Source organism: Pogona vitticeps, chromosome 1 (genome assembly GCF_051106095.1).
Source record: "Pogona vitticeps strain Pit_001003342236 chromosome 1, PviZW2.1, whole genome shotgun sequence".
NCBI classification, from domain to species: Eukaryota; Metazoa; Chordata; class Lepidosauria; order Squamata; family Agamidae; genus Pogona; species Pogona vitticeps.
In genome coordinates this window covers 95,498,576-95,525,287 of record NC_135783.1, presented here as the reverse complement: position 1 = coordinate 95,525,287, position 26,712 = coordinate 95,498,576, and the positions used below count along the sequence as shown (strand labels likewise).

Here is a 26,712-nt window from a genome sequence, read left to right as displayed (position 1 = left end):
CTTGGGTAACCCAGGTGCTCTTGGACTGCAGTTCCAAGAAGCCTACAGCACCAGCTATAATAATAAGGGTTCCTGGGAATTGAAGTCCAAGAACACCCAAGGTTGGGAACCATTGTGTTACAGTACTACTTGGGAGCTGGGGAAGGCTATATTGCCAACTAAAGGAAGAAACTGTGTAGTTGATTCTCTGACAACAAAAATTCCTCAATCTGAGATCAGCCTTCCTTTAAGCTTACGTTGCTCTAACTTCTGTTAACTGTTTTGAACAAATTTCGTGTAAAGTTTTTTCACAGGACATTTCCTTAGTGTGAGGACTCTGTTACATCAGAAAACAATGTCACAATTAACACTTTTAAGTGTAAAAATTAGGAGGTAAATACTGTACAACAAATTTTGGAACTGATTCCTCAGTCTCTAAGATGTTAGTCCCTAAACCATTTCCATTAAAATTCTGTTGAATTTTGCAGGAAGATGTAGAAACAGGAGTTCACCTTGATCCATCTACCAAGGAAGTTCAGTACAATCCAAGCTATGACACTATGTTTGCACCAGAGGTAAGCAAACTAACTTTTAAACTGGAATACCGTAGTTCCTGTTAATGTTAGCTGATCATGTTCTGTGAAACTTACGAAAGGATCACTTATATATAAACTATTGCAAGCGCAAATGTAGTATAGTGGATAGTGTGCTGGATTTGGACTCAGGAGATGCAGGTTCAAACTCCCACTTAGCTGTGATAACTCACCGGAGGGTAGCACTGGTAAAATCACTCCTTAAATATCTCTCGTACTTTGAAAACTCTTTTAGGGTTGCCATAAGCCAAATGCAATTTCACAGCACATAACAGATATAGACAATACTCTGTATTGCATTTATGTTTTTAACTGGTACTAAAATATCCCCTTAAGATTTGATCCAAGGCTCTGCAATTAAGCTTTCAATTCATATCTGTGTGGTATGCCTCACTTTACATCCAAATATGTCATGAAATAGCTTCTGCTCCCTTTATTAAATAAAGAGCTTAAATTGTGGAATTGTAAATTCCTTCTTGTAATGAAAAATAATTGCTGACAGAGTAAGAGCTGGGCAATGATTCTTTATAATACAAAATTTAAATTTCAAGTAATAATCAGTATAGAATATCCTGGTGAAGATTTCATTCATCCTTTCTTTTTTGCATAATGAAGCTTCTTAAAATTGAAAATGATGAAGCTAATTCTAGGTATAATCATTTGACATAAGTCATGGAATATATATATGCAAAATAAATCTCCATGTCTGATCACAGTGCTTTGGATATTTTATTTATAGCTGAGGAAATTCAAAGAGAATCATGTATTATTCATAGCTTTATAATATCATAACCAGTAGTTGTGTCTACTTCTTTCTCTTGCATTTGTAGAGTTGCATAGTTGGTGGGTATATTCTACATCCATTTAATTTCTTTCGTTAATACAAAGTCAGAAGTATATGTATGCTTGATAAAAGCGAATGTGAATTTCTGAAGGATTCCTGGCCTGATCTGCCGCATATGGCCATATGCAGACCAGAAAAGTTTTTACTCATTTGTTTATCAATTTGTTTCTTGTTTTGCCAAATGTGACAATCATGTGCACCTCCAGGTCCATAATGCATAATGTGTTAACAGAAATTATGATTTTTCTATGCACTAAAATTCTGTTTTGACTGCATGATGCCGTTCTGCATTTTGTAACTTATTTTTCTGATTTTGAGCAATAGTGTAACACTAACACACAATTATTATTTTCTCATTAGCAATATTCATTGGCATGTGAGTATGGTGAGAATATAGACAAAATTATAGTCATTTTCCTTTTAGACATTCACAAATCCTAAAAAGACATGAGTTGTGAGGAGAACTTACCAGTAGATAAGGCTGAGCAGGAAGGAGCTAGATGATAGCTTATGTGTAAAAACTATCTGATAACTGGACAGCAAAAACAATTTTATCTTGGTATTGAAGACTCTGTGAGGAAAAGCACCTTTAGGAATAAGTGACCAGGATAAAAGCATAATATAAATTTCAGTGCAAGCAGCTTTCAAACTCTTTGGCATGATAACTGTTCACTGGTGGAAGTTATCGTTTGTAGGTCTGACATAATTTTTCTACATACAACTACTCAAAAATCGCATTCCCAGTGATAAATCTAATCTAAAGCAGAAGTATGTTGTAAAGTGGATGCGCATTTTCTCTGTTTTATAAAAATAAAACAATCACAATTCATGTATATTAAAATTGGTTGTGATATTTCATCTTCCTTAAAAGCAGGAGTGAATAAGGGAACACTTCACTAAATTGGAATATGAGGTTGAGTTTCTGATCTCTCTTGAGGGTTGAGAAGCATAAGGAATGCATTTCATTATCAATGCAATCCTGCATATGTGCCCTCAGAAGTAAGTCACATTTGGTTCAGTTGCCATTAAGCACCATGGAACATATTCTTAGATAAGTATGTCTAAGATTGCAGCCTAAGTAGAGCAATTTTGGTACAGCTTTACTTTTCGAATAGCTGGTTATGTGTTCAGAAAATGCTACTCATCATGGTGCCATGTCCATTACAGTAGTTAGTTTATGATGAATGTATGACTGTCATCTGGTCACTATGTTGGCATTCAAATATTGTATTTTTTCTCTGGAATTGTTAAATGTCCTTGTGTTTCCTTTGAAATTTTATATTTGTTATGGGAACATATTAGGTAAGCTACTGTATAACATGGAGACATTTCAGAATCTAAAAGTATGAAGTCATTATTGCAACCATTAAAACTTGGAAAAATACATTGTGGCATACAGAGTGGTGCAGAGCAAAACTCTGCAAACTACCATGTTTCCCTGAAAATAAGACAGGGTCTTATATTAATTTTTGCTCCAGAAAGCTCAATGGGCTTATTTCCAGGGGATGTTTTATTTTTTTATGTACAACAATCTTGTTGTTTAGTCGTTAAGTCATGTCCAACTCTTCGTGACCCCACGCACCAGAGCATGCCAGGCCCTCCTGTCTTCCACTGCCTCCCGGAGTTTAGTCAAATTCATGCTGGTCGCTTCAATGACACTGTCCAACCATCTCGTCCTCTGTCGTCCCCTTCTCCTCTTGCCTTCACACTTTCCCAACATCAGGGTCTTTTCCAGGGAGTCTTCTCTCCTCATGAGACGGCCAAAGTATTGGAGCCTCAGCTTCAGGATCTGTCCTTCCAATGAGCACTCAGGGTTGATTTCCTTCAGAATGGATAGGTTTGGTCTCTTTGCAGTCCAGGGGATTCTCAAGAGCACCACAATTCAAAAGCATAAATTCTTTGGTGGTCAGCCTTTTCAATGGTCAAGCTCTCACTTCCATACATAGCTACTGGAAAAAAACATAGCTTTGACTATGCAGACCTTTGTCAGCAAGGTGATGTCTCTGCTTTTTAAGATGCTGTCAAGGTTTGTCGTTGCTTTCCTCCCAAGAAGCAGGCGTCTTTTAATTTCGTGGCTGGTATCGCCATCTGCAGGGATTGTGGAGCCCAAGAAAGTAAAATCTGACACTGGCTCTATATCTTCCCCTTCGATTTGCCAGAAGGTGATGGGACCAGTGGCCATGATCTTAGTTTTTTGATGTTGAGCTTCAGACCATTTTTGGTGCTCTCCTTTTTCACCCTCATTAAGAGGTCCTTTAATTCCTCCTCACTTTCTGCCATCAGAGTGGTATCATTTGCCTATCAGAGGTTGTTGATATTTCTTTCAGCAAACTTAATTCCGGCCTGGCATTCATCCAGTCCAGCCTTCCGCATGATGTATTCTGCATATAAGTTAAATAAGCAGGGGGACAATATGCAGCCTTGTCATACTCCTTTCCCAATTTTGTCATACTCCTTTCCCAATCAGTTGTTCCATATCCAGTTCTAACTGTTGCTTCTTGTCCCACATATAGATTTCTCAGGAGACAGATAAGATGGTCAGGCACTCCCATTTCTTTAAGAACTAAAGGTAAAAAGGGAGGAGATTATTACTATTATTTTTTACTGTTCTTCACTCTGTGACTTCCTTTTTGCCCCAGAATTCTGGTCTGGCAAATTGAGGCCATGCGAAAGATGCAGAGTAAAATACAAATTGGTAGGAAAAAATTCTCCTTCTCACATCTTTCAGTATGATCATCTTTTGGATCGTGAGCAAGTCAGACTCTAGCCCACTGTATTTCCCAATCCTCCAGTGTGGATAAGAATGTTTAATTTCCAAAAGCTTTTCCTGACTGATGATGTCATCAGCCTTATGGAGTGTAACTTACACCAACACGATTTCTGACTTTATGCCTGAACTGAAGTGAAGCAGACTAATGTTGTTTGGATTCCATCAAGATTTACAAAAATCTCACTGAACCACACATTTAAATTTAAACAAGATTAACTTTAATTGTCTTATAAATGTAATGTAACACCATAATTAATATAGAAGGAAGAAGTGGGCATTGCTGGATAGCTCAGTGGTTTAGGCGATTGGCTGTGGAGGCAGGGGTTGAGAGTTCGATTCCCACTATGCCTCTTTTGACACCCCTGCTGGGTGTGTTGCACTCAATGATCCATACGATCCCTTCTAGCTCTGCAGCTTTAAGATGATGATTTCTGGCCATTGTAGAACTTTACCATCTCGTGACCACCTTAAAGAACATAGAATGCTTTGTCAGCACCAAGCCAGTTTTTTTTCTGACTGTGAAGGGAATTTCCTTCCCAGTCCGGATTACTCAGAAAATAATTACATGCCACTTCAGTGTAGGGGAACCTATTGCAAACTTGAGTTTTTCAATTCATATGTTCAAGTGGGCCTGTATGTGATCTTAATTCAAACACTGTTGTAAATCTAAGGAAGTCTCTGTAAATGTGCACAACGCAGCAACATGAAGCAGTTTCTAGGCTAGAAAAGTCATGTGATTCAGGAGTAAGCAATCTCTGGATCTTCAAGATGCCCACCTCCCTTCAGTCCCTTGGAAAAACAGTGCCCAGCAGTGATGACAACACTCATTCAACAACAACTGGAGGGCTAGACCTAATCTGTTTCATTAGATAAAATAGGATGGGGAACCATGCATGATGCTCTATACACATTGAAAATAAGACAGGCAAAAAATATAATAGATTTGTTTATTTATGTAAGTGAAGTATCACATGCGGCTTGCTTATGGCGATAGTCCAGCGGAGATATTGGTACTTAATATATTATTTGTAAATGCAGTTTGGACCAGTGAATCCATTTAGGACTCAGCAGATGGCTGCACCTAGGAATATGCTTTCTGGATATACAGAGCCAGCCCATATTAATGATTTCATGTTTGAACAACAGAGAAGAACATTTGCAACTTATGGTAAGATATATTTTCTTTTTTTCATGATTAACCCTGTGTCTATCTTTACCATGCACTGGTATAGTTCCAGTATCTTCAGCACCTTTACATCTTCTTTTAAATCTGCTTCCTTAGTTCTCCTACTAATTTTTAACTAATTGAGGAGATTAGGAGTATAATACTCATATACTATCTCTTGTACAAAGAAAATGATTCTTATGCATAATCATTTGCTACTTGAAATTCTTGTGCTTTTGTTATTATACTATGTATATTTACCTATTTCCACACCAAAATGAATGCCCTAGAACAGTGGTCCCCAAATTTTTGGGACTGCAGACTGGCTCAGCCTTCGAAGAAGGCAGGGTGTCCCCCGCAGGTGTGTACAGGTGCACGCGCACTCTCAGGCGCATGCGCAAAATGGTGGGGAAGCGTATGCCTGCCAGTGCCGGTGTGAGCACCCCCCCACCCCTTTGCACTTGGGCGCATGTGTGAAGGGGTGGGGGAGTGGTCACGCTGGCGCTGGCACGTGCACAGAGCAGCTGTGGAGAGGGGAAGTTGTGCAGGGGAGGGCAGGAAGTCTGTCTACACAGCCCGGCTCAGGCCACAGACCAGCATCGGGTCGCAGACCAGGGGTTGACGACTTCTGCCCTGGAACCATCAGCTAAGTCTCTGAACTATCTAGAAGTAGAGTTAACCTGATTTATTCTAATTGTGAAGTGTGGATACTGAAAATAAAGCAGTACTCTTGTTAATTGAAGTTGTAGGTATAGTGTAAAAAGTGTTGTACTTGTAGTTATGCTTCTCACTTTTGTATTTCTGATCTCCCTAAGCACTTCTAAATGACTGTTTCTATCAGTCATTTGAAGAAAATGGCAGCCATAATATATTTCTGTTATTTTATCTGTGTTCTGGGAATAGCATTTTCAGATCAATAATGGTGGTAAACAAAGAATACCAGTTCTGGAAGGTACATCTTGACATTTTAAGACAAAAGACTGAGATCTAGAAAGAGCTCCCATATCAAATCCATCAACCGTGTTGTTGCTTAAGCAGTCAAATGTGGAAGGCAATACAGTGGTGCCTCGCATTACGATGTTAATTCGTTCCATTTGAAATCGCTGGAGAACGAAAACATCGTAAAGCGAAATTAAAAAGCCCATAGAAACACATTAAAACCCGATTAATGCATTCCTATGGGCTTTAAACTCACCGTCCAGCGAAGATCCTCCATAGCGTGGCCATTTTCGCTGCCCGCTCAGCGAGGAATCCATCCCAGAAAACAGCGGGGGGGGCATTTTGAAACCGCCGATCAGCTGTAGGAAAACCGTCGTTTTACGAGAATTGGTTCCTGAAGCAGGGAACCGATCATCGCAAAGCAAAATTCCCCCATAGGAAACATCATTTTTCGATCATTTTTGCGATCGCAAAAACTTCATCATTATGCGATTTCATTGTAAAACGAAGCACTCGTCTTGCGAGGCACCACTGTACACAGTTAGATGTGTGAAACATCAAGATATCCCAGGAAAGCAAACAATCCAAAGACACTGCTCTTTATTCTTTGGGAAGTGGCCCTAACACAGTATGAAAGCCCACATTTGTCATGGATTCAACACTGAGCCTTTACAAGTTGGGCAGAAAACCTCTGTCTAAAACCCTTAGGAGTTGCTACTGGTTATGTTAGACCAAGTATGGCAGTATCATCACTGAGTTATACCTGCAGTGGCTAAGTGAGTTGGAGTGCCTGGCTGCAATAGAAGAAGCTGGGAGTTTGAATCCCTGATGTCACCTTTCAAGAGAGGAATCACCTGCGAGCACCCAGAGTCATTGCAGTTGATGTCATTTGTTTTATTTTATTTTGTTTATTTCTTAGACATTTTGCCACCTGTTTAGTGCCAAGCACTGTTCTGGGTAGTTACCAAATAAGGACAAAGGAAAAGCAAAACAATACATTAGACAATAACAATAATAATAATAATAAATCAAATCAAGCATCATAAGGCAAACAAATGAAATGAAACAATATGTTCAATCTGTGTAATATTGAGATGCTAAAGCACCACCAGAAGGAAGGACTGTTAAATCACTTCAAGGTACTTTATAAAAAACAAACAAAAAAACTGGGAAGATTGCCATAAGTCATTATTGACTTGATAGCACATAATTATTATTGTTAAGAATGACAAACTTGTTTCTGTGTGAGGAATGAATTAAATTTCAGAGAAGTTCATTCATTGTTTAGAGGCAACATTCCTATACTTGGCAGATGATTGTGGGACCAAAAACATGAGAGTATTTTAGCTTGAAGCTTTTTTCACCAATAACAAAACATCACAAGAAGTATTTCAGCCTCGTAGAATGGAAGAGAAGCCCCAAAAGCTGATGAATCTTGAAGCACTGGTATCATATGGGATGTGGTTTGGCAATTTAGGGACCTCCCCTCCTCCAAGGCCAAAGGTTCTTCATCCCCAGGCTGAGATGATACTGATCAAAATAGAGTAATGGTTGGATCATTTGTAAGTTTAGCTAAACTTACAAATTGTATAAACAGAAGACCTATCAACGAATTTGAAAAAAAAGTGGGAAAATTATTTTGCTTATTTAAACAAATAGCGCAGAAATAATGCTATAAAATCATTATAAATAGAAAGGCAGGTGTTAAAAGAGTAAAAATGTGGACTAAGAATAAGATAGAACTTTGGATGCTCCAACACTGGAGGCATTCAAGAGAAACTTAGACAACCACCTGGCAGATATCCTTTGACTTGTATTCCTGCATTAAACATGGGGTTGGACTTGATGGCCTTATAGGCCCCTTCCAACTTCACTATTCTATGATTCTGTGAGCAAAGTACATATTTCAAAAGGTCAAGTAAATCTAAAGCGTAGAATAGTATGCATAGTATAAAATGTAGAGTGTAAGTCATATATACAAATGTCAGGTGCTCTTGATATGCAAGAATTGTATTTAAACTCACGTCTGTTTTCATTTTTTTTTTTTTTATATCTTAATATTTTTAATTAAAAAAACAAAAATGGTTGGGCCTGGTATAAGAAAACTTTATATATTCCTGAGCTGTTTTGACGGCTCAAAGTGTTTTTCAAAGGGTATAGCTTTACAAGTAAGGCAGAATCATTAAATTTGCTCATTTCTATTGTGTGCTCCAACATAATGGCTATAAATGAAAGCGCAGATAATGGATAGCAATTCATGTAGAGTTTGTACATCTCCAGTCCATATTTATTGTTCTGAAATAGCACTTAAAAGAAAGCATTTATGTACCGTGGCAGTTGACATCTGTTTTGAAAGGGGTTTTTTAAAAGAAAAATTAATCCACTTTCATATACAGTACCTGTAGAAACAAAACAACTGTTGATATGGTTTGGGGAATTTTTTCTCTCCCCATTTTTGACATTAAGAACTATAGCAAGGAATTTCTCCCTAAATAACCCACAGTAAAAGAATTTTCCAAACTCTAGTTTGTAGGGAGAACATGTTGTTGTCTGTCTCCAAGAAGACAAGCTTCCTTACACAGGAATGTGCTTCATGCTTAAAATGTTGCTAGCGTAAGACAAAGAAACCATTGTTCAGTTACATGAGACTAATAAAGTAAACTAGGATGTTGGCAGCCAAGAGACAGTAGACACCAATAAATTCAGTTCATCCAGATCTTAGCATGTCTTCAGGCCCCTCTTTGTAGAATACTGTTCATGTGTTAATAGCTGCTTATAGCCATGATGCTAAAATAAAATGTCAGGGAGCATAGTTGAATATATTTTTAAAAAGCAAATAAACAGAAACAGAGCTTTGTATCCAGTGCTGGTGGAATTGTGGGTTTTGGTGAAATCAGGTGGAGGTGATTTCAGTTCCCATCCGCACTGCAGCCACCTCTTTCCTCAAAACTTGCTGTAGATTGCTGGGCAGTTCTCCAACATTAATTTTTGGGAGGCATATAGGTTGGAGGAGAAGGAAAACGGCACTTCCACATAAGACATTGCAGTTAACTCAAAGCACTCCCCTGTCCTGATTCCTTCTGCTTATTGTTTTTTAAATATATATATTACATCTTAACCTAAAAGAAGAGTGTCACAGCATGCTTTGACATTTTTATTCACATAGGTGTACCTTATTCTCATGAGTTGGATGCTACTGTCCTGTTGTGCCAAATCTACTGATGTTCTTTCTGTTTAGGAAACCATTCAAGTGGTAGATTCTCCACTCGCCACCAGCGGTAGATGAATATCTCTGTATAAGAAAGAACAAGGGTGATACTTGGGAGTTAGAGGAAAGCACTGTTTTCATGCCAGTTTTAAAACATTACTATCTTTAAACAAAGATCACAGGAGCTGCATGCTTCAGGCCTGTTTTATACTAGACAGGGACTGTTCCCTGACCTCTGTTTGAATAGAATATCTCTAGTTTCTTTCGAAAGGGTAACTGTTTTGGAAGTTACTGTCTTTTTCAGTGTGTATGCTGACCAGTTTGGCTGCAAGTAGTTCCACAATACGAGGATACTATGTGTGGGTGGGATATACTGTATCTGAAAAAAGTTATCTTTATTAGCAGCCACATGTATTACCTTTGCAGGAAAGGGAAACTGTCTTGCATAGCCTGATGTAACTAATTTCAGAGCAGTTGCCCTTTACTGCTTGAGTTCTCCCTGTGGCTAAGGCAGTTCCGTTGCCACAGAGAGGGCAGTGTAGTGTATGCACACAATAAAAGACTACATTTGGTGTTAACACTAATTTTATTCAGGTGCACATCTTAGTGGCTTGAATGCCACCATTTCTTTCTTTATGCAGACTGGCTTGGTTGTCATCAGTGGTAGTGAGTTGAGAATTTAAGTTGAAAACAGTGACACAAAAAGAGGTCTGTTTGAGAACGACAGGTTTTTCCCTTCCAGCTGCAGTTGGAAGTCTCTGTCAGGAAAAAAAGATAGGAATCTCTTTCACATTCTTGATATAAAGTAGGAGTTGTTCAGAGACCTTTTCACAAGGGAAAGATGCTGAACAAAATGCAGTTTGGCTACAGAAAGCACGACTCCTGCTGAAGATTAGATCTCGCCTAGTGGCTCCATTCATGATCGCTTGCTTTGGGGGCAAAACAGCTAAACAAACAGAGCCTCAGAGATAGCTTCAGTACCATGGAAAGACAAATAAGCTGCTGTATTGATTCTGACATACATCCAAATTAGCATTTCTCCTTTATTTAAAGAGAAACTGTGAAACAGAGTCCAGTGGAAACATTCAAAAACAACCTCACTTAGAGTAAAACTAGATAATGTTCAGCTTACCTGTGTAGAATTCTCATCAGTATAGGCAACTTCACATAATTTTGCGATATCTACAATGACCAGCCTGAAGAAGTAATTGATAGGGGCTTTCTGACCAGCTATGTTTTGTCATTGGTTAGGAGTAAAGGGTTAGATAAGTGAGTTACTACTTTAATTAGGCAAGCAAATTGTACTCTTGAAATTATTGCATGTGGAATGTATCTGGACTACACAATTGTAGCAGTTTATGTCACATTAACTATTGTGGCCCAGTGCTGCTGAATCCTGAGGTTTGTAGTTCTGTAAGGTGTTTAGAATTTTCTCCTAAAATTCTTTAGTCTTGGTAGTTCAAGGGGATGCGCTGGAGTTCTCTAGCATAACATTCAAACTATGCCTGTTATACAGTGGTGCCCTGTTTAACAATTACCCCTCTCCACAATGAATCCGCTTAACAATGAGGTTTTTGCGATCGCAACACTATGTTTAAATGGGGAAAATCCGCTTTCTGACAATCGGTTCCCCGCTTCGGGAACTAAGTCTTCGCATTACGATGGTTTTAAAACAGCTGATCGGTGGGTCACAAAATGGCCGCCCGCTGTGTTTTAGGACTGATTGCCCGCTTTACAGGCACCAGAAAATGGCTGCCCTATGGAGGATCTTCGCTGGACAGTGAGGTAATTCGCCCATTGGAACGCATTGAACGGTTTTCAATGCATTTCAATGGGCTTTTTACTTTCATTTGACAACAGTTTCGTTCTACAGCAATTTTGCTGTAACGGATTATTGTTGTCAAACGAGGCACCACTGTAAAGCAAAGTGTGCTATTCTTATACCACTCTATACCACTTAAAGCACTCTCTGGACTGTTTACTGTTTAATTACGCAGGCTACACATTGCCGCCACCCCTCAAGCTGGGTATTCAATTTACCGACCATGGAAGGCTGAGTGAACCTTGAGCTGATTACCTTGGGTTGAACCCCGGGTTGTGAGCAGTACTGCAGTTTAACCTCTGTGCCATGAGGTTTGTCCTTCTGTTATAATAACTGTAGTTTGGATATGTTCTGTAAGTATGGCCTTGTGGAACTCTAGGTGTTGGTGAAGCACTACTTCTGTCATCCCTCACCAGACTAGCTGTGGCTTTTATAGTTGGAATCTACTAATATCTAGAACGACAAATGTTCTGTAGCTCAATTTTATGTATTCAAGATTTCTCAAGTTCGTGAATGTAATGTGTACATTTAAGCCAATTAGACACTTTTTGAATGTGGCCATTAAGATTGCTAAACTTTGTTGCTCTGAGCAAAAGCACTGTTCACTGTTCTATTTATAAGAATAAGGAAATCTTAATCTTTCATCAGCTACAAATAATTTGAAAACAGACTGCTGCTTTCAGCTTTAAACAACAGGCATGCTGTTAAAACAGTTCATGCTTGTTGACAGTGAGATTTTCCACTTTAGCTTATGATCCAAATGGGAATTCTCCACAGCTAGAAGTTGCGATATTGATATGTTTTCAGCTAAGAATAGATGCTTTTAGTTTTATAATGTTCAAAATTAAGATCTAGCTAATATTAAATTGCATGGATCTATAATTATTTGCCAGAGTTCCAGAAAAATATTTACTTTTGCTTCATTGACTATGCAAAAGCCTTTGACTGTGTGGACCACAGCAAACTATGGCAAATCCTTAAAGAAATGGGAGTGCCTGACCACCTTGTCTATCTCCTGAGAAACCTATATGTGGGACAGGAAGCAACAGTTAGAACTGGATATGGAACAACTGATTGGTTCAAAATTGGGAAAGGAGTACGACAAGGCTGTATATTGTCCCCCGGCTTATTTAACCTATATGAAGAATACATCATGCGGAAGGCTGGACTGGAGGAATCCCAAACTGGAATTAAGATTGCCGGAAGAAATATTAACAACCTCCGATATGCAGATGATACCATTCTGATAGCAGAAAGTGAGGAGGAATTAAAGAACCTTGTAATGAGGGTGAAAGAGGAGAGTGCAAAAAATGGTCTGAAGCTTGACATCAAAAAGAGTAAGATCATGGCCACTGGTCCCATCACCTCCTGGAGGCAGTGACAGACTTTACTTTCTTGGGCTCCATGATCACTGCAGATGGAGACAGCAGCCATGAAATTAAAAGACGCCTGCTTCTTGGGAGGAAAGCGATGACAAACCTTGACAGCATCTTAAAAAGCAGAGACATCACCTTGCCAACAAAAGTCCAAATAGTCAAAGCTATGGTTTTTCCTGTAGTGATGTACGGGAGTACATGGACCATAAAGAAAGCAGACCGCCGAAGAATTGATGCCTTTGAATTGTGGTGCTGGAGGAGGCTTTTGAGAGTCCCCTGGACTGCAAGGAGAACAAACCTATCCATTCTAAAGGAAATCAACCCTGAGTGTTCACTGGAAGGACAGATCCTGAAGCTGAGGCTCCAATACTTTGGCCATCTCATGAGAAGAGAAGACTCCCTGGAAAAGACCTTGATGTTAGGAAAGTGTGAAGGCAAGAGGAGAAAGGGACGACAGAGGATGAGATGGCTGGACAGTGTCTGCGAAGCAACCAACATGAAATTGACACAACTACGGGAGGCAGTGGAAGATAGGAGGGCCTGGCGTGCTCTGGTCCATGGGGTCACAAAGAGTCGGGCACGACTAAACGACTAGACAAGGACGAGACGATAATTATTTGAATGAAGATAATAGTTGGAGTCTTGTTCATCATCATCACAAGCAATTTTTTGGAAGTGAAACTTTTCCTCTCCTGTCACCTGCCCCCACAATCCCTTTCATCATTGGAATCTGTGGAGGCTGTGACATCAAAGATTACTGATTACTTTGATTACTGAAATTTCTGTTGCTGGGATGACTTCACCATTGGCTGTGACTTTTGGTAATTAAGGAATCCTTCCTGCCATCCTACAGCTCCCATGGGTTTCTGACAACAAAAAGGGTTACTCTGAATTTGTTGGGGCCAAACTATTGCCTTTGTTGATGATGGCATCAGCTTGACATTGTGGAACTTGCACAAAAGAGGATTTCATCCATTATCTAATAAATTAGGATTATTTGATCCTTTCTTTGATTAAAAAAGTTTGAGCACAGAGAAAAAAATTGAAAATGCATACAGGAAGAACTTAAAGATACCTGAAACAGTGTAAAAAACTATCTTTTCCCTAAAATCATTGTAGGAAAAATTGAGGGTCGGCTTTTACACGGAAGTAAACCAAGGAAAAAACCATGCGGTAGCAAAACTGCCTACCCTATGCTGGTTAGTGGGGTCTGAAGGTACCTCCATGCTGGGACCCACCCCCTCTGTTTCTGTTTCTACTGATCTGAAGCAGCTCCCCCTTGCCTGCAAGCCAATCCGGAGTGGGGTGTGCATGCACCTCCCGCTCGGGATTCACCCCCTCCATTTCAGCTTCCGCTGCTGTTTCTGCTGCTGCTGCCCACCAGGTTGGGGTTTTGTTCTGTTTTTTTTCAATTTGGACACTTGTGCTCAGTCACCACTGGTTTAGGCAGTGCAATCACTGAGCCCATAAATATGTCAGAAAATAAAAAATTTAAAAAGTAACTGTTTTACTCTGCAAAATTCAAACTGAATCAGTCATGCAAATAAGCATGGAAATAAAGCCGCAGAGAGACAGTTTGGACCCCCTCCCACTGACAGTATGATCAGACAGTGGAAAAACAGGAAGAACAACTCCTTAAGATGCCAAAAAAGAAAAAAGCCTTAAGAGGAAAATCAGCAAAATGGCCAAACTTGGAGCAGAGGCTCAAGACTTGGATTTTGGAGCAGAGGCCAGAGTGGGATATGTGTATCAACCAAGCTTATTCAACATCAGGCAAGAATGTTTGCAAGTGAAATGAAGATGGTTGATTTTACAGGAAAGGCAAAATGGTGCTTCAGTTTCATGAAGAGAGAAGGGTTGGCCATGAGAGCACGAACAAAGTTAGCACAGAAAATGCCACCTGTTTATGAGGATAAAATCCAGCAGTTTCACTCCTATGTCATACAGCTTTAGAAAAAAATATGATTTTGAACCAAGTCAGATTACAGACATGGATGAGGTGCCTCTCAATTTTGATGTGCCTTCCAACAGAACAGTTGATGTGAAAGGAATCAAAACAGTGGCAATCAAAACAAGTGGCCATGAAAAGACACACCATACTGCTGTGCTTTCATGCTGTGCAGATGGTACTAAACTGCCTCCTATGCTTATTTCTAAGAGGAAAACGTATCCTAAAGAGACCATACCACATGACATTATTGTGCAAGTTCATGAGAAGGGATGGATAAATGAAGACGTCATGGCCATTTGGTTTGCAAAGGTTTGGTCCAGAAGACCTGGAGGGCTCTTAAAGAAGCCAGCTCTACTTGCCTTTGATCAGTTCCAAGCACATTTAACAGAAAAGACAAAAAAGGTTGCATCAGATTTGCGAACACATCAAGCAGTTATTCCTGGTGGACTTACATGTCAGCTACAGCCACTAGATCTTTCAGTCAACAAGCCATTAAAGTCCTGATGAGAGAAGAATGGAATAGATGGATTCAAAAAGCAGGTGGTAACTAGACACCGATAGGGTGAAAAAAAAATTACTGAGTTTAGCAGTTGGGTTCTAAACTGATGGTATGGCATCAAAAAAGAGGTGATTGTGAAGTCCTTCAAGAAATGTGGAATCAGCAATGCCATGGACGGAGCTGAGGATGATCTTATATGTATAGACCAGTGGTTCTTAACGTGGGCAATAATGCCCCCCAGGGGCGATTTCATTTTTCAGGGGGGCGGTAGAACAAAAAGGGGCGGTGAGGGGGCGCTGGAGCAGAAGGGGGGCGGTAGGGGGGCGCTGGAGTGAACCAAACCTGTGAAGGTGGCTACAGCCGGGGTGCTGGCAGTAGATCCGGTGCCGATGCCAGACGGTCCCACTCTTTCTGCCTGCCACATCTCGCCTTTCTCCCTCAGGGGAGCGCTGAGTGTGGATTGGGTGGAAGGAAAGGGTCTCTTGGGTCCCCGTCCGCGCCCAGTGAAGCGCTGCCTTGCACCCAGGTGGGGAGGGAGAGATGAGCCCCGTTTGTCCATCCTGCCTTCCTGCCCACCTTCCCGTCCGTTGCAAGCGCGGAGAGAAACAGGTCAGTTTGGGGTGGCATGACATCTCTTTGGGTGGGATCTCAAATGCACTGCAGAAAGCCAGCTGCTCCTCTTCCTCCCTGAATCCTGAGGATCCATTCAGTGAAGGCAAAAAGGGCAGCATGTGAGTGGCTTGAGTATACCAGTTTGTTTGAAGAAGGGGTGTCAGCGGCGCTCCACATGGTTTGGACTACAACTCCCACAATCCCCTGCCCTTGGCCTTGCTGGCTGGAGTTTTTGGGATTTGGAGGCCAAAACATTTGAAGGGCCAATGTTTTCCTTCTGTAGTTTTAAGACTTCCCAATCCTTTAATTCTGAAGGTATTCCCACCCACCTTCCCGCCCATTGCAAGGGAAGCCCAGAGAGAAATGGGTCGGTTTGGGGTGGCGCGCCATCTCTCATTGAGGTGTTCAGCAGTTGAGTTGTTTATTGTTCTGTTGGGTACTGTACTTGGAAAGTTATTTTTAAAGGTAATTTGTTATGGATAAATAAATAAGATATCATCGCTGTGGGGAGGGGGACGATGATAACTTCCTCAATGGCTCAAGGGGGCGTTTCTTTCAAAAAGGTTAAGAACGACTGGTATAGACAGTGACTCAGAAGACAGCAGTGATGCAACAGAAGCTGAAGAAACTGATATATTTGCAACTACTAATAGTGATGAAGAATAAAGCAGTGTTGCAAATAGAGGCTGAATGAAGTGATTTTCTCAGCTAAGGGTGATGCATAATATAGTACTGGCTTGTAAATGTTGCCTAATTACTAAATAAAAATGTGTTCCTTTCTAATGTTTAAAATATTGATTCCTGAATTTTTGGGTTAGAAAATTTGGGGCGTCTTATACACAGAAAAATATGGTATTTCTAAAATTATGTCTAAGATGCTGGAGTATGTTGGCCCGTTTCAGAGTTTTACTAACGCTGTTTATTACTGTTGTTAATTTTGTTTTCATGCTTATTTAGAAATCACTGTTACACATTATTGCTGAATGTTTTATCAATGGAAGAACTCCAGGCTTAAGAGGCACCATGGAAATCATCTTCATATGTGCAACAAACTCAGAACAACAAATAATGCATTTTCTTGAATGCATAGATTCTCTCTGATAATATATAATGTATGCATTTTATCAGATTATAGCTTCATGTTTCCAAGCACAGTATAGAACAGTCTTGTAAGAAATGAGGATATTAGAGGCCCATGGGCAAGCAATTTCAGCCACAACATGATGCTGCTTTTGTGCTTTTCTTGGCAACAATGGCCTAAAATTATCTAATGTGATGTATTTGAAGATTGTATATTTGAAGATTGTTGTATATTACTTTTCTATATCATGATTAGATTACAGACTATATGTGGGACTAAAGAATGAAATTAAACCTCAAACTCTATAGGAAATAATTTAACAGAAGGCCCTTTATAACATGTTTCAGAATTAAGAAAACTTCCTATCTTTAGATTTCCACCAAAGTAACTATTTGATCATTGGCAATGTTTTTAGAAAAGCTGTTGATTCTAGGATTCATATGCATCTCTTGTTAGCAGGTTTAACTGTAAAACTAACTGAGTCCTTAACTAAAATTGAGTTGCATATCTGTGTGCTTCTTAGTTTGTAGTAGCCTAGATATATTACTGAGATGTAATGTCTAAGCCCAAGGAAAAGAGTGGAGTGGCCTCAGCACTTAGCTATAGCTAATTTTACATCTATATTGGTCCTTGGCCAAAATGGATTGGTAACTGTGATGGGACCTCTGTCATTTTTTGGCACTTTTGAGCCAAGGCCTTGTCCCTCCCTTGTCTAACAGTATATTTTCTACAGTAATCAATTGTTAAGATAATGCAAACAACCTACTTCAATTGCTTCATCTCTAGAGAAATGCCCATAGGATCCTGGAATATTTGAGCAATGGATGCCAAAGAGAAGTAGAGGCACGTCATATTTATCTGTCCACTTAATCTAAGTGCATGTACAGAATGTTGTAAACAAATGGGATTCAAGAGGAAGATATAAGAACTAGCACAAATCATTCTTTTTTATTTAAATAATAATAATCAGAATTTATTTATTTTTTCAAACGCAGCCAGCAGTTTGCAAGGCTGTTGAAATTTGCTAGGCTGACTGTAAAGCCTTTATACTTCATTGAATATATAGTGTAAAGAACCAAATGACCAATGTATTTATATTTTAGTGAGGAGGCAGCAGTATGTGGTTTTGTTTTTTACCTAAGGCATTTCATGTGCAAAGTGTGGTATGCGTGTTGTATATCTCCATAAAAATAAAAACATGAAATTTTAAAATCTCTGTTGTAGTACCATAACTTTATGACAATCTTTTTTAAAAAGTGAACTTTAATAGGTCTGTCCTGAGAGCAAAAGCGTTTTGAAAGTAGGTGGCTAAAATTGGAGTTTTGATAATAAAACTATTCTATAAAAGATGAATCTTAAAATGTCAAGGTTTTGTATTTCTGCAGGATATGCATTGGACCCCTCAATAGATAATTATGAGGTACCTACTAAATATATTGGGTCTGTTGAAGAAGCTGAAAAGAATCAAGGTAAATCATGTGTATGTGTGTGCAGACACGTGTGCATGCTTGCATTCATATGAATGTGTTAGAAATTAGTGAGTATCCTATACTCTTTCACAAAGTGTTTTAAGGTTTTCATCATAAAAAATACAGTACATAGTTTTTAAAATATATTTTTCTAGTAGATGAAAATGCACCTTTGTATGGATAAGGAATGCAGTCCTTTTAAGCAATGAATGTATGAACATGCAGAACAAATTCTGTTGAACTGTATGAATAATAAAGCTTTATAGTAGTAGTAGTTCACAGTTGTGGAGGCCACAGCTGTCGTGCAGCCATACTCACAGTTTGCCAAAACTGTAAAGAATTTTATTGGCAGTATAGAAACCTAATGCAGCCATAATTGGTTAATCTTCTGCATAGGGTATAGTGTCTGAGGGGTGCACCTCTCTCTCTCTCTCTCTCTCTCTCTCTCTCTCTCTCTCTCTCTCTCTCTCTCTCTCTCTCTCGCACACACACATACAGAGAGAGAGAGAGAGAGAGAGAGAGATGTTACACTAAAGTTTATTCAGAAGAGCCTTGATGGCGGCGGCAGCACAAAAAGAACACAGGAAGCTGCAGATGGGCCACATGATGCCTGTGGCTGTCCTGTTTACTGCTGGATTTATTATTGTCTTTTATGCTGCTAGGGGTGCTTTTCCCTTACTGGATAGATATTTGAGTGTTTCTGTCTAAAGGACCCCCCAAAGTTGTACTTTTTAAAGCGAAATGTGCTTGTAAATTTTGGACATAAGCTTCTCTTATTGCCCACAGGTCTAACTGTGTTTGAAACGGGACAAAAGAAAATAGAGAAAAGGAAGAAATTCAAAGAGAATGATGCTTCTAATATTGATGGGTTCTTGGGACCATGGGCAAAATACGTTGATGAAAAGGAAGTTGCAAAGCCTTCAGAAGTGAGCACCCATTCTGTTTTTTTAAGTACAATAAGAGCACTAAATCTATAACACTTTGGCATGGATTGAGAAAGCCCCATCTGTGTCTAAAACACTCAGTGCCTAGTTTTCCAACAGCAGCTCCTGATGCTGAGAATTTATTTATTTATTTTATTTATTTATTCAATTTCTACCCCGCCCCTCTAGACAACGTCTACTCGGGGCGGCTTACAAACATTAAAACACATTAACAATGTAGAAAAATACATTGGGAGTTCCACACATGTCCCTTCTGCTAACAGAATTCTCTCATTAATGAAAGATATAACAAAACTCAGCCCATCAGTTTTAAGTTGGACTTTAGTCAAATAGGCGATAATCATGCTGAAACAGACAAGTGGAAAAAACATAGGATTAAAGTGAGTTGCTGCATCCTGAAGTGCCACATTCTGCCCTTTGAATCCTGCCCTTAGCATTTGTTTAGCATTTTATTCAGAGTTTGTAAGCCATCCTGCCTGCAACTCTATAATGGGATAATGGGATAGAAGGGTAATTGATTATCATGATGATTGTGTTCAAAGCATATATTATGCTGTCTTGTAAACTTGAAACGATTATAACATGTCAGTATGAGCCAGTTTTAATTATATCAAGTATTGTTGTTATTGGCCAGAATCCTGTTGCTTAGTATAGTAAAGTGTACTAGAGTAGGCCCACTGAATCAACTGAGGTTTAGTGAATCAACTCTTTTGTAAGTTCCATTGGTTGAGGTGGGCCTTCTCTAACCTTAACAATGCTGAATTAGGATTGAATTTGGGTCTGAGCCCTAGAGTGGCATTTTAACTGCTGTGCCATGCTGCCTTGAAAAACAATTTGTCCACCTACCCTGACTAATAGTATTGGATCTAATACTTACCTGTGGACAAAATCCTGTTGCATAGTGTAATAAATTGCACTAGAATAGTGGAATTTGTGGAAGAGTTGACTCACCAAATCTTGACTGATTCAATGGGCCTACTCTAGTGCAGTTGACTATGTTGAGCAACAGAATTATCTCCCCTCTTAGGTAAGTCTTAAATCCTTATTCGTCAGGGTGGATGGACAAACCTTTTTCTGAGCAGGGTTAGCACAACAATTAAAATATCGGAGTAAGGCTCAGACCTGAGTTCAGTTCTCCTGTACTGATGACTGGCATTTATGTGCGACATTCTCCATTCAGCAAGGACAAGAGGGATGTAGTAAATGTTTCCTATTTTGCAGCCAAATGAATGTAGAGTATTGTAGCAAGCTGTTGCATGGTCCAGCACTAGTCATCTGCTTGGGAGTGTTCCTTTCTCCCTAGTAACCAAAACAATCCATGCTAATATGTTGGATTAACACTGCAATGAAAGAAGTTGCAAAGTATGAAATGTGTAACAGGAAAGTAATTCTGTCTCCTTTGTCATGGTCTCTGTTTCACACAAATGGGTTCTGCATCTGTGCAAACACTCCTCACGGAACCTTCTGGAGTGTTATCCTTTAGCATTAATATATAATTAATGTCTTTCCTACAAATGAAGTGATATCTGCAAAAATGTTGTTTTGTACAGGGTGCTCCCGTCAGCTATGCCATCCTCCAGGCAATGACATGGTTCATTTGATTTCCCTCTTCTCATACAGTGTCAGAATTTCAGTCTTCATTGGGCTGTTTGGAGGAGGGTATATATAAGTACAGTGGTGCCCTGCTAGACGCTTACCTCGCAAAACGATGAATCCGCATGACAATGAGTTTTTGAGATCGCTATAGCGATTCGCAAAACAGTGTTTCCTATGGGCGATTTTCGCTATATTATGTTTTGGTCTGTGCTTCGCAAGACGGGATTTTTTGGGGGGGGGGACCAATTTCCGCAAAACGATTTTGACAGCTGCTCTGCGACTCGCAAAACGGGTGTTTTCAGGACCGATTTTCACAAGACAGTGATTTTAACAGCTGTTTGGCGCTTCACAGAATGGTTTCTCTATGGGCGACTTTTGCAAAATGACGATTTGTCCCCATTGGAACGCATTAAACGGATTTCAGTGCATTCTAATGGGGAACCACATTTTGCAAGATGATGTTTTCACAAGACAGCGATTTTCGCTGAATGAATTAACATTGTCTTGCGGGGCACCACTGTACTTTAATACATGAACTCTGTGAACTTGCCAACTACATAAAAACATCCTGTTTTAGGTTTTGTTGCACTACTAAGATTGTATTTTTTTCATATTTGTGTTACCAAGGAGGAGCAAAGAGAATTAGATGAAATAACAGCAAAGAGGCAAAAGAAAGGCAAACATGAAGACGATAAACCTGGAGAAGAAAAAACTATTTTACACGGTAAGTGCTGCCTTCAGCAGCTTATTTGCATTTTCTGTGTCTGGCTTCAAACACTGATCATCATCAAAATAATGGTGTATGTTGCGGTTTGTTTACTGTGCCAGTAATTCTTTCAGCACACCATGTAAGAAGAAACGTAATCTATAAAAGATAATGTGATGCCAAAAATACCATTGAGGACGGATGGTGTCCAGTTAGAAAGAAGCTGATTGTGTTTCTAGTAACACAGGAAAGAATTTTTAAAAGTGTTAAATTTAGATTGTAGGCAGATTGTACTATTGGGAACACTTTGGAAATGTCATTTGCTTGTGAATTCATCTCAAATGTCATTTCCTTGATTTTAATTTGGCAGCCTCCTCTTCGGCTTCCATTTCTTTCCCATGAAAAACTTAATTGTTCAGATCTTTAGTTTTGCCAGCTTTTAGACCATCTGCATCTTCATGCACTGTATCTCAATTTCAGTGACAGCTAGTGTTGCCTATGAAAGCTTTAATTTGTTGTCTTTTGGTTTCAGTTGCAGTGTGCAATAAGTTTGTTTATGGAGAAAAATAATACAATAATAATTCCTCTCCTGTCTGTACATGTTTTTTCATCCTTCATGACTCCATTGACAAATATTCTATTGCTTAACATAGTAAATCATGCTAGAGTAGGCCTATTGAATAAATGGTTATTTGATAAGTCAACTCCTCTGCAAGATCCATTGATTCAAATGGGTCTACTCTGACAACAGCTTATTTTTGCCCATTAAGTCACTATCAGAGCAGGCCCATATTAATCAATGGAACCTATGGAGAAGTTAACTCATTAAGTCTGCATTGATTCTAGTGTGAATTACTATTCTTAGCAACAGGATTTTGGCCATTCTTTTGTTTCTGCCTACCACTACTTGTATCTGTCACAACATTCATATACAATATATGATCGGACTTGGTGTCTTTTCTTTCTTCGTTTCATCCAGCCCTTTTCCCTGCACTCAGAGATGATGTGCCATATTGCAAACCACTGTTGAAATGAAAATGCAGTAGATCTTCCAAATGTACTTACCACTATGAGGTGTTTCCTTTCATCCAAGGCAAATATATACTTTGCAGAGAGAATCTCTAAAATTCAACATTTTAAAAATGATATCAATCATTTTATGAAAATCCATAGATTACAGTCAAAATTAGTCACGGCTTTGATGTTTCTTGATGCAGAATTGGGAGGTTGGAAAAACAACCATGGGAAATGCAGACAGTAGCAATTAGCCTACGGAAATTCTTAAGTATCCCCTCATTGACAATTATATCCAAACAAGTAGATTTGCTGGTTGAACTCTGTCAATGGAATGAGGAAGGTCATGATCCCAGTGCTGCAGAAGATTCTCCAAAGCTGCTTTTCAGGTGGTGCAGAGGGCTGCAAAGGAGGAACAAGGTTATGAAATGTTAATGGACAGGTGCTAGAGTGGTTTTGGATTTAGGCCAACATCATAAAGAACATTGTCAGTAACATTGGGTTTTCAACAGTATATTTAGTATATTATTTATTTTAATTGCAAGTGTGTCAATGATAAATTCTTTTCCAACATATTTCTGAGAGATTGTAAATTTGTGGGTGTTTTTTTTTTAAATCTTTTTAGTCAAAGATATGTATGACTATCAAGGGAGGTCCTATCTTCACGTTCCTCAAGACGTTGGCGTCAACCTACGTTCAACAGTACCCCCTGAGAAATGTTATCTTCCTAAGAAGCAAATCCATGTATGGTCTGGTCATACAAAGGTAAGGAAGAGTTAGAAATCAAGGCCGTTATCTTATTATGATCTACCATGTATGTAACAACGATTGTGGAAGCAGACTTGGCTAATTAAGTAGGTGCCTAATATGTGACTGATCATGTGACAAGCAACTTGCCTGTTAGCTGAATGAGCTTCCACTATTGCTATCAGGTACGTGGTCATTTGAACAATTTGGCCTCCATTTATTCCATTGTGATGTCTGTTTTGTCATGAAGTAGCCCTTCATTTTAGAATAATTAAGGACGTGCTGTTTCTCCAAGTTATAAACAAACAAAGCAAGGTGTTCTGCTCATATATTCCCCCAGAGCACTTCAAGAAATCTCTGGGCAGTTTACAGTTTAATTACAATATGCAAGCTACATATTGTTGCGTTCTCTCTCTCTCTCTCTCTCTCTCTCTCTCTCTCTCTCTCTCTCACACACACACACACACACACACACACACACACACACACACACGCGCGAACAGTTTAATTACAATATGCAAGCTACATATTGTTGCCATCACACACACACACATACACACACAAACACACAATTTACCAACCTCAGAAGGATGGAAGCCTGAGTCAGCCTTGAGCCAGCTACCTGAACCCATTGGGATTGAACACAGATCATGAGCAGAGTTTGACTGCAGTTTAACCACTGCACTACATGGCTCCTTGAGTTTCAAAAACAGCTTTTGTTGTGTGCTCTTAAGTCGACTCCAACTTGTGGCTACGGTATGAGTGAGTAACTTCCAAATTGTCCTATCATTAAGAGCCCTGCTCACCTCTTGGAAACTCAATGCTGTGCCTTCTTTCGTGGAGTCAATCCATCTCTTATTTGGTCTTCCTCTTTTCGTGCTGCCCACAGCTTTTCCTAGCATTATCATCTTTTCCAGCAAATCTTCTCATGATGTGCACAATATACGGCAGCCTCAGTTTAGTCATTTTTGCCTCCAGAAATAGGAGAATTTGATTTAGGATTCACTTTTTTGTCTTTTTGGCAGTCCATGGTATCTACAGGGCTCCCTTCCTTCAAAAATTTCCCTTACACTAATGTGTAATTGTATGTGTAGTTGTGTCATTTCAGGTACCTTGAAAAAGTTTTATCACCACATTTCTACCATATTCTTAGGTAAAAGTACAGGTTCCCCTTGACATTTAGTCCAGTCGTGTCCGACTCTAGGGCACAGTGCTCATCCCCGTCTCCAAGCCGTAGAGCCAGCATTTGCCCGTAGACAGTTTCCATGGTCACATGGCCAGCGTGTCTAGACACGGAACGCCCTTACCTTCCCACCATGGTGGTACCTATTTATCTTCTCGCATTTTTACATGCTTTAGAACTGCTAGGTTGGCAGGAGCTGGGACAAGCAACAGATTCGACCTTATGACTGCTGGTCTTCTGACCTTGCAGCACAGAGGCTTCTGTGGTTTAACTCACGGTGCCACCACATCCCTTATACTGTATTCTTACACTGATTCTAAATGCCATTCCTTATAAACTGGTTTTAAAATCATCAGCCATTGTAATTGATCCACCCAAGAGTGCTGAGGGGCAAAGATATATTGAGAAATTATCTGGCCATAATGCATGCACTGTGCACAGTATGTGTGTACATTGAGCAATAAATAAATGTATTTTTGTAATTTAACTCCCTCCAGAGCCATAAAATGTGCCACCTTCTTAAGATTTTTCATAATCTCAAAGATTTAAATAGCAGTAAGTGTTGTGCACAGGACCATCTTTTTTCCCTCTTGGTAAAAGTTCAGGAGAATTCAAAGCAAAGTTCAGGATCTCTTTTCTTAGCCCTTGGTGCACAGATACTTATTGCAGTATACTAAGTACTTCTGAAATCTACTTTTTGTGGCTTCTCCCAATAATACACTTATATAATTAGAGCCTAATATCCAAAGTCTTCCTAAATAGCAAACAATGTACTATCTTAACAATTTGTTATAGCAGCAAAGGTGTCTCTGCTTTGCCAGTGGCAAAGCTTCTGTATAGAGGAGGTGTAAGCGGCCTCTGTATTATCCCAAGTCTCACCTGTAGTTCAGAATTATCATCTGGTGTCATTAGCCATTCGTCTGCTGATGGTGTGTGAAAGCTTGTTACTGTATTTGGAGTTGTGAATATTTAATTCCACATCCCACATAGGCCGTCATTCTTTTGCCATTAAGGCTGACTCTCATTAGGGACAAATGTAACATGGTGCTCTTGGGGATTTCAGTTCTGTACCTCATCTTTAACCACAGTGCCAAGCCATGACACAAGCACTTGAATCCTCGGTATGTCATTCTTAGCCATTTAGCCTGCTTATAAATTGACTGTCATGGATCCCTCTTACTGAGTTTAAACTGGCTTTTGGCCAAGTGTTTCATCCTTTATACACAGATTATTTACAACTTTTTCCTCTATTGTGTCCCTGCAGTCTAGAGAATTAGAAGTGCATTCTTGCACTTTTCGGTTGCTGCAGTTACTCTCAGAGACAGCTTTTAGAAATCTTTTTGTCACTGATTAGCAGCAGTTCTGCAGGGCATTAAAAGGAGATCCCCCCCCCCCCAGCTGTAACTTAAAGAGATGTTGAGAGTGCATCCAGAGACTTTGTCTCTGTGGCCATTCCCTGCCATTATTAAGAGTCTATCAAAGCATAAATATTTTTCCAGGGCTAATATCTATACGACTTTAATGTTTAATGAAGAAGTTGAAAATATTAAATATTTTGTATAACTTGGCTCAATAACCAATCTAAATGGAGATTGCAGTGATGAGATCAGAAGAATGAGACTCAGAAGGACAGCAGTGAAGGAATTAGAAAATATCATCAAATGTAAGGATGTGCCAGTAAAGGCCAAGACCAGGATCATCCACATTCTTGTATATCTGATCACCATGTCTTGGTGTGAAGCTGGACAGTTTTTTACAGGAGGAAAAACTGATTTGTTTGAAATGGGGTGGTAGATGAGAGCTTTGCAGATACCCTAGACCAGTGACAGCAAACCTTTTTGGGTCCGAGTGCCCAAACTGGGGGGGGGGGGGAACAACCCAGAAGTGGTGGCAGAAGGGGGAATCCTGGGCATGGAAGTGCCTTGAGATCCCACTCCAGATCTGCTGCCAGCTGCTCCGGATTCTGGCCCACTGCCTATCGAAGCGCCAGCACCGCAGCTGCAGCTGCCTCCTGAGGTTTGGCTGCGGAGGGGGATAGCGATTCGGCAATTTAGGCTCGCGTGCCCGCAGAGAGGGCTCTGCATGCCAGCTGTGGCACGCGTTCCATAGGTTCGCCTATGGAACGCATATACCTTTGAGAAGCAGAACTCTTCAAAGATGAACATAAAAATTACAAAAGACTTAGAGGAGAGATCAAGGAAAGATGACACAGTC

The 26,712-nt window shown here is 39.7% G+C and overlaps 2 protein-coding genes across 4 annotated transcripts in view; one reads left to right on the top strand and one right to left on the bottom strand.

Annotated features, from left to right (window-relative positions):
- Positions 1-26,712, top strand: part of CDC40 (cell division cycle 40) — a 59,352-nt gene that overhangs the window by 16,823 nt on the left and 15,817 nt on the right. The window contains exons 2-7 of the mRNA XM_020801331.3: positions 468-554; positions 5,225-5,354; positions 18,225-18,308; positions 19,095-19,234; positions 21,476-21,572; positions 23,194-23,333. Coding sequence (XP_020656990.3) covers positions 468-554; positions 5,225-5,354; positions 18,225-18,308; positions 19,095-19,234; positions 21,476-21,572; positions 23,194-23,333 — 678 coding nt within the window. The remainder of the gene's footprint in view (positions 1-467; positions 555-5,224; positions 5,355-18,224; positions 18,309-19,094; positions 19,235-21,475; positions 21,573-23,193; positions 23,334-26,712) is intronic.
- Positions 1,765-26,712, bottom strand: part of METTL24 (methyltransferase like 24) — a 161,162-nt gene continuing 136,214 nt past the window's right edge. Inside the window, exons 5-7 of one of the 3 annotated variants that reach the window (XR_002301233.3) lie at positions 22,620-22,970; positions 9,463-9,582; positions 1,765-7,892 (exon numbers count right to left, since the gene is read on the bottom strand). Coding sequence is in view for 1 of the 3 variants with exons in the window: in XM_078385103.1 (XP_078241229.1) it covers positions 22,848-22,970 (123 nt within the window). In the remaining 2 variants the exon portion in view is untranslated. Of the gene's footprint in view, positions 7,893-9,462; positions 9,583-21,082; positions 22,971-26,712 lie in introns of those variants that run through there. The other 2 variants (XR_012086497.2, XM_078385103.1) reach the window with 2 other exon arrangements.